This window comes from Saccostrea cucullata, unplaced genomic scaffold, assembly GCF_032062105.1.
Source record: "Saccostrea cucullata isolate Sc308-1 unplaced genomic scaffold, CSIRO_AGI_Scuc_v1 ctg3369, whole genome shotgun sequence".
NCBI classification, from domain to species: Eukaryota; Metazoa; Mollusca; class Bivalvia; order Ostreida; family Ostreidae; genus Saccostrea; species Saccostrea cuccullata.
In genome coordinates, this window is record NW_026933211.1 from 31,964 (window position 1) to 40,562 (window position 8,599).

Genomic DNA, 8,599 nt, shown 5'->3' on the forward strand with positions numbered 1-8,599 from the left:
TAAAATTAAATCATAATAAAAACAAAACAAACTAACTTAAAATACACCTTTAATAAATATAAATTTCATCATTTGTTCATAAAAAATATTTCACTTTACACATGTATATTCATGACTGACAACTTTCGGAAAGTTTCTTCTTGTATTAAAATGTCAATGAGCAGAAAGACATTAAATATCTACTAGCAGACATCTCGGAACAATGGAGTGGCAATGGAGCCTAACAGTTCATAACTGCTTTTCTTGGATTTAGTATTATGTTAAATGCAGTTGTATTATAAAACACACATAAAAAGGAATCAAAATGTTATCACCAAGAATCTCACATCTTCATGTTTGTAAAACAGATTAAAATGCACTCTTGAGACAAATTCTGAATTAAAACTGGACTAGATATTACAGCGCTGAGTAGCCCGTGTAGCCAGTAATGAAAGGTAGACCAGTACCCACAGATTTCTGGTAGTCTAAATAATCTTCACCAAAAAAGTTCAGAAGATAAATCTCCTCTTCATAAATTCTCTCTCTGAAAAATCTCCATGACACTATTGTATAGGCTATCAAACAGAATGGATTTCCTAATATAAGCTGAAAAAAAATTAAGTAAAATTCAAACATTAATAGGTCTAATATATTGAAATGCTTTAATATGCAAAAACCTAACCCCACACATACTTGTTCTTTATTTGTTCCTCAATGCACTATATGCAGCAATGACATACACCCCTTCCCTGAAAACTGATAACCTAACAGCTTTCTACATTTAAGTTTTATTTTCTGGACAGAAAGTGATAATTGCTGCATAAAAGTTTTCTGATTTTTGTAAGCTTGAAGTGAAATATGTTTGTAACAGTTTCTTTTTCATGTCTTTATCAAATGCTTTGTCCAACATGTTCATCTTATTTTGATCAAGTACGCTAGATCATGCATGTGTATATTTATATGATTTTGTTATGATCACCACCATTGAGATTTAACATTACCTGAGTCCCTATGCTCCAATATAACCACGACAATACCTGAGTCCCTATGCTCAAATAAAAACCCACGACAATACCTGAGTCCCTATGCTCTAATAAAACCACACGACAATACCTGAGTCCCTATGCTCTAATAAAACCACATGACATTACCTGAGTTTCTATGCTCCAATAAAAACAACTTGACATTACCTGAGTCCTTATGCTCCAATAAAACCCACGACTATACCTGAGTCCCTATGCTCTAATAAAACCACATGACATTACCTGAGTTTCTATGCTCCAATAAAAACCACTTGACATTACCTGAGTCCCTATGCTCTAATAAAACCCACGACAATACCTGAGTCCCTATGCTCTAATAAAACCACATGACATTACCTGAGTCCCTATGCTCCAATAAAAGCTACAACAATAAAAGTCCCTATGCTCCAATAAAAACCACAACAATACCTGTGTCCCTATGCCCTAATAAAACCACATGACATTACCTGAGTCCCTATGCTCCAATAAAAACCACAACAATACCTGTGTCCCTATGCCCTAATAAAACCACATGACATTACCTGAGTCCCTATGCTCCAATAAAAACCACAACAATACCTGAGTCCCTATGCTCTAATAAATACCACACACAATACCTGAGTCCCTATGCTCCAATAAAAACCACAACAATACCTGAGTCCCTATGCTCCAATAAATACCACAACAATACCTGAGTCCCTATGCTCCAATAAAAACCACAACAATACCTGTATCCCTATGCCCTAATAAAAACCACATGACATTACCTGAGTCCCTATGCTCCAATAAAAACCACAACAATACCTATGTCCCTATGCTCAAATAAAAACCCACGACTATACCTGAGTCCCTATGCTCTGATAAAAACCACAACAATACCTGATTCCCTATGCTCTAATAAAACCACTTGACATTACCTGAGTCCCTATGCTCCAATAAAAACCACTTGACATTACCTGAGTCCCTATGCTCCAATAAAAACCACTTGACATTACCTGAGTCCCTATGCTCCAATAAAACCAGCCGACGTAGGACGGATGTCGACACCAGGAGTACACTCCCCTGGTGACCAGCTGATGACCTGGTCTCTTGACGTACTGGACATAATGGTTAAAATTTGTTGAAGCCGTAATCATACTGGCTTTCCTCAGAGATTCTCCCAACAGGACTAGTAGTACACCAATGACAGCTATATAATAATACTGCTTTAAACCTAAAATAAAAATGGTCTTATTCAGAATTTACGTAAACAAAATGATGAAATTCATAATTATACATGTGCATTTCTGCTGATAAAATGTTTACATATGTTTCTGTTTGTATAAATTCTGTGTTATTTGACTCATACCTGGTGCTAAATACCATTCTACAAAAAACTCCAGCCAACTAGCTACTGCTGCCAACTTATACTCGCGACTGTGGTCCAACAGGTACGAGTCTAGGGTAAGAGAGGAAGGATTTGTAGCTGCTGTTGTCAAATACTCAGAGAAGTGGAAGAAGCTGAGCGCCATCAGGTACCACCCAAAATGAGTCAGGGTGGTGCCAGAGAGGCTGATAAGACACCCGAGTCCAAACACCAGACCAAGGAAGCCACCTCGTACTGCCACCTGGTAAAATATACAATACAGTAACTCAAACCTTCACCTGTTCACATCATAATGATCATTCTTTGAAAGAAATCCATCACCTCCTATATAACATGATATAAATTATAGTTTTATTACAGTTATATAAACCAGATATCATTCTAAAGAAATCATCAAATTTACATTACATGTTACAGTAGCTAACAGTTGTCTATAAAAATTATTTGGGAAGTAAAAATAAGACATGCTTTCAGTTTCATAACTAAAAACTGTAGATTATTCATGCATAATTAAAAGCTAGTATTCAGGTACCAATATAATGCAAAATAAAAGCAAATGATATCAATTTTGAAAAACACTCTATAGTACTTTAATATGCTACGTGTACCTTGTAGAAGTTACCGTGGACACCACCTGTTGTGGTGTAGCTGAGCAGCACCAATACGCCATTGTACAAAATTGCATACAGTAAAAACAGAAAGAACCAAAAGTATGTATATAAGTAGTTAAAATTAGTTCCTAAGTACGATATCCATGGCACAAAAACGATGCAGGCACCACCAAGAAAACTTTTCAAACTTATTCTACCATTCTCAACTAGAAACGCCATTGTAAACACATTTCGTGATTACCCCCCTTTTTGGAGCTCTTCAATGATCACGTTTAAATTTATCGATTACTGATAGCTGTACTCCGATTCCGATGGAAATAAATATATTAAATTTTGCCTTTCACAACTGTATTTGTTAGTTACAAGTAAACTTAAAAGCTGTATAAGAACGAAACAAAACGCATCCATCATGTCACCCTGACAATGAGACAAATAGGCCCGGGATCGTTTAAAAAGACTACAGATCAAAATATTTTTATTTGGTACTGAATTGTAGGCTAAAACTTTTTAGTACAATATAAAGATAAAGATGTTTCCTGATCATGGAAACAGAACCGTATATTTATTTCTAATTTTAAGTCCAGAAAAAGATAAAAAATGAAATTATTAATATAGTATGGACGGAAAACCTTATTGAGTAGATAACATTGCTAATTTTAAGCAACTTATGAAAATACTATTTCGGGCTGAAGGGAATTCAGTCATACACTGTATAAAAGTACGACTACCATAAGAATTTAATTTAGAACTTCCTTGTCTTCTTTACTGACTAACACTCCAACCCACCCCAAAAAAGTTCATCATCTAAAACGGCTGAAAAATTGGAAAAAATATACCGGTATATATAATTGATCTAATTATTACTTATCTTTTATAGTGTTTGAATTTTTCACATGTTATAAAAAATGAGTACAGTATATTTTATCAGTATCCTGTTATAATTATATCTCTAACATAAACGATCTTTTCTAGGAATGTTAGTAAATCTATACCCACTTCTACATGTTCTATTTGCAACCTTTGACAAGAAATTCTTAATTTACATAAAGATCCCTGTAAACCAAAAAAATTACTACAGATAAATAACTCATAACTCAGCTTTGTTTGTACTGCCATTAGTATAGTTTTGTTGACTTGCATATCCAATTCTAACTCTAATATCGAACTCTGGAATTCCCAAGCTTTTAAAACTTAAATACCTGCACATAAAAACTACATGTGATCAGAAAAAAAGGATCAAAAATTGTATAATATTCTGTATCCATTCATCCATTGCTGTTTTGAGTTGTACCTTTTTAAAGATAAATGGATTGTCTATACAGGCAACTCCATTTTGGACAGAAATAAATCTCAATCGTTCCTGGAAAATTGAATTCTTGTCGTGTGAAAGAAAAGAAAGAAAACAGACAGTAACAGACAATAAATTGACATTTAAGATTTGCATAATACACCAAAAATATTGGAAACAGCTACTCCCTTAATGATTTCGGTGTCAACCGACACGAGCAGAATCATTAAGTATCGACAGACCGATTATCTCAAGTCAGGATGACATCAGGTTACCAGTATTACTGTATAATGACGTAGTGATTTTGTTTTTTTTTTCTTCTTTCTTTATTTACGGATATATCTGTTTTAATAATCCATTTATCATATATAAAAGTCATCCGTGACATAATCCCCCTAATTCTCTTGTTACGTCTATTTCGACTTCATTTGCACCCGCCATTGTGGTTTTATTGTTCTAACCTTCCTCGTGCAAATGGCAATAGTGATATACATTATTAAAAAATTCAATAAAATAAAAAGGTTAACGTTAACCATGTTAACTAAAAGGTTGCCAGTCAGGTCCAATGTGAGGAAAAACTATCATGATATAAACCTAAAATGTTAAGAAGCAGGGAATACCTGCCGTTAACATAGTCCTCTACGTAGAGGTGTTTCTGATCGCGAGTTTCTGCAGCACCTCTTTACATGTATGTGCACTCCTATTCGTAGTCGATTCCTACATGGTCAGCCTAAACAGTTCTGGAAAATTATTGGCCAGTCAAAACTAGAATTGTTGTTAGAATGGATTCCTAATGAAAAAAGGTAATGATAATAAACAATGAAAAATAAATTACTTTTGCAGACTGAAAAATACAAAAGATCAGTATGCGTTAACCAAATGACTTTTTAGGATAATTACATAAAAGAAATATGTTACATTAAATTACAATAACTTTAAAGTACATGTATAAGCAACATATACCCTAGCAACCTAAAGAGGAACGCACAATATGATAATGCATGGAAAAACAAGGACAAAATATTAACGTGAATATACTCCATTCACTCTGACATTTTCGTCCTTGAATAAGTAGAATGTGTCCCTGTTTTATATGTATAAATTAAAGATATCAACTTAAACACCATTGTTCGTCTAAGAACAAACTTCCCTGAATGAGCAAAATGTTACATCGTAGCTTGTTTATTATGTTAAATTGCGCATTCACTAACCTTAAACTCTCACAAAAGAGAAATTTGTTAGTTTTATCAAGTAATCATATGAAAAGACAACACAGTTATATATTTCATCACTTAGGAATCGAGATAGAGTGTGCAGACTGTCATGACATGTACAATATACATATTTTTTGCTCTGGTTTTATCAACGAGGTCTAGGTGGTTATTTAAGTGTGACTTGTATATATTTAATATGTACTCATTTTGTTTAGCTTTATCTATAACGTGTAGGAAGTATTGTAATGGCTCTTTTCACTGTTTTAATATAGACAAGAAAAGTCCACAATGCTGTGCAGCTCATTGTAATGAATACTGCTATCATAATTCATTTGAAAAAATATATATTTATTATCTCAGTCAAGCATTCCATGTGTATGAACGGATTTATTTGTTTTGCTTTCTTTCTTTCTTTTTTTTTTTTGTCATTAACATATATGCAAATAAAAATAAATAATGTTCATGAAGATAATGATTACAATTCTTTAATAATTAAAGCTAAAAAAAAAATATTTTTTTTTACTGAATTTTTTGGCATTATTCTCTGCATGCATTATATGTATCAAATAAAATATATTTTTCTGCTTTACCAATACAGGGTTTTATTTTTTTTAAACAAATACCTAGGTCAGTTTGATTTGTTTTTAAAAGTCCAAGTGAAGCAAAAAGCAAAAAATTAAAATTGCACCATCATTCCATGTAGTGAATAATTGTATTAAATTATTTGAGTGCAGTGTTTATAAATCTAGAGAACTTGATGAAGTAGTAGAATTTTCAATAATATATATATATATATATATATATATATATTTAAAAGAGACATCAACCATTATATAATATTTATAATACTTTTATTTTTCTTTAATTTCTTTTCATTCCAATTTCTACATTTATACATGTACATGTACTCTACTTCTGGTCTGGATTCCCCCATGTTTGTTATTGAGACCCTTAATCTTTCATTTTGTTAATGCCTATACAGCCATATTTTACACAGCATGTATTGCAGCTGTAAAAAATATAAATGTATGTATGTATCTAATATTTGACTGTTATAAAATTAAATTACCATAAGAAATCAGATTTCTCAAGCTTGTATGTATATGATGAAACTGTTAACAGTCACTCTGTAACAAGCCTAATGATTAAGTCATTTCCTTGAGGAACATACATGTATATGAGAGATGTAACAGGGGACAGGCCTTAGACAAAAGATGGGGATGGGGCAGAGGCAGCCTCCAAAAAAATGACAAGAAAGGAAAAAAACTAGCTGCTAAAACATGTACATGTATAAATGTAGAAATTGGAATGAAAAGAAATTAAAGAAAAATAAAAGTATTATGAAAAATATACTGCTAATATAATGGTTGATGTTCAAAAAAAAAATAATATATATATATATATATATATATATATTATTGAAAATTCTACTACTTCATCAAGTTCTCTAGATTTATAAACACTGCACTCAAATAATTTAATACAATTATTCACTACATGGAATGATGGTGCAATTTTAATTTTTTTCTTTTTGCTTCACTGGACTTTTAAAAACAAATCAAACTGACCTAGGTATTTGTTTAAAAAAAATAAAACCCTGTATTGGTAAAGCAGAAAAATATATTTTATTTTGATACATATAATGCATGCAGAGAATAATGCCAAAAAATTCAGTAAAAAAAAAATATTTTTTTTTTAGCTTTAATTATTAAAGAATTGTAATCATTATCTTCATGAACATTATTTATTTTTATTTGCATATATGTTAATGACAAAAAAAAAAAGAAAGAAAGAAAGAAAGCAAAACAAATAAATCCGTTCATACACATGGAATGCTTGACTGAGATAATAAATATATATTTTTTCAAATGAATTATGATAGCAGTATTCATTACAATGAGCTGCACAGCATTGTGGACTTTTCTTGTCTATATTAAGAAGATTTTGAAAAATTAAAGGAGCCATTACAATACTTCCTACACGTTATAGATAAAGCTAAACAAAATGAGTACATATTAAATATATACAAGTCACACTTAAATAACCACCTAGACCTCGTTGATAAAACCAGAGCAAAAAATATGTATATTGTACATGTCATGACAGTCTGCACACTCTATCTCTCTATTCCTAAGTGATGAAATATATAACTGTGTTGTCTTTTCATATGATTACTTGATAAAACTAACAAATTTCTCTTTTGTGAGAGTTTAAGGTTAGTGGAATGTGACGATTGACATAATGAAGAAGCTACAATGTGAACATTTTGCTTCAATACAGGAAGTTCTATCATTGGTCGGCAATCGTGTTGAGTGACAATATGTTGACTTATGTGGTGTGGAAGCCGGGTACATTGTCTATTCGGAAGAGAACAGAAATATTGCAGAGTGAATGAGGAGGATGCTCGTTGATGTTGTGCCTTGTTTCTTTTTATCCAGAATGACATTATGCATATAGTAAGTTGTTTCCAGTTGTCAGGTGAGCTGATTTTTCTTATCCATGTATTTGAAAGTTATTGTGATCTAATGTGACATATACTTTTTATGGTGATTGTACTCAACCACCTAGTGGATGTTGTAGCACATGTATGATGTGTGTGTCGGCTGCTGGACAAAGTGGTGTATGCTTAGTTTCATTGTTGCTGTATTGGTAGCTTTTTCATTCCAAATATCATTTCTGACAACAATTCATACCGTTGGCCAATGATTGGTGGCGGAACTGTTGACAGCTGGTCAGTGTTGGCGGTCGAATTGATTCGGAATCGGAGTGGCGGGTGCATGGTGTGGAGGTGCTGCAGAAACTCGCGATCAGAAACACCTCTACGTAAGGACTATGTTAACGGCAGGTATTCCCTGCTTCTTAACATTTTAGGTTTATATCATGCATAGTTTTTCCTCACATTGGACCTGACTGGCAACCTTTTAGTTAACATGGTTAACGTTAACCTTTTTATTTTATTGAATTTTTTAATAATGTATATCACTATTGCCATTTCGCACGAGGAAGGTTAGAACAATAAAACCACAATGGCGGGTGCAAATGAAGTCGAAATAGACGTAACAAGTGGGGATTATGTCACGGATGACTTTTATATATGATAAATGGATTATTAAAACAGA

At 32.5% G+C, this 8,599-nt stretch overlaps 1 protein-coding gene across 1 annotated transcript; it reads right to left on the bottom strand.

Moving 5' to 3' along the window:
• Nucleotides 1-73: 73 nt before the first annotated feature.
• Nucleotides 74-3,221, bottom strand: LOC134237674 (protein-S-isoprenylcysteine O-methyltransferase-like). The gene is made up of 4 exons (XM_062719811.1): nt 2,976-3,221; nt 2,350-2,608; nt 1,997-2,214; nt 74-585 (listed from the first exon to the last, which is right to left on the bottom strand). The coding sequence occupies exons 1-4, from the start codon at nt 3,195-3,197 to the stop codon at nt 397-399; spliced, it is 888 nt and encodes a 295-aa protein (XP_062575795.1). The 5' UTR covers nt 3,198-3,221; the 3' UTR covers nt 74-396.
• Between the last annotated feature and the right edge of the window lie 5,378 nt (nt 3,222-8,599).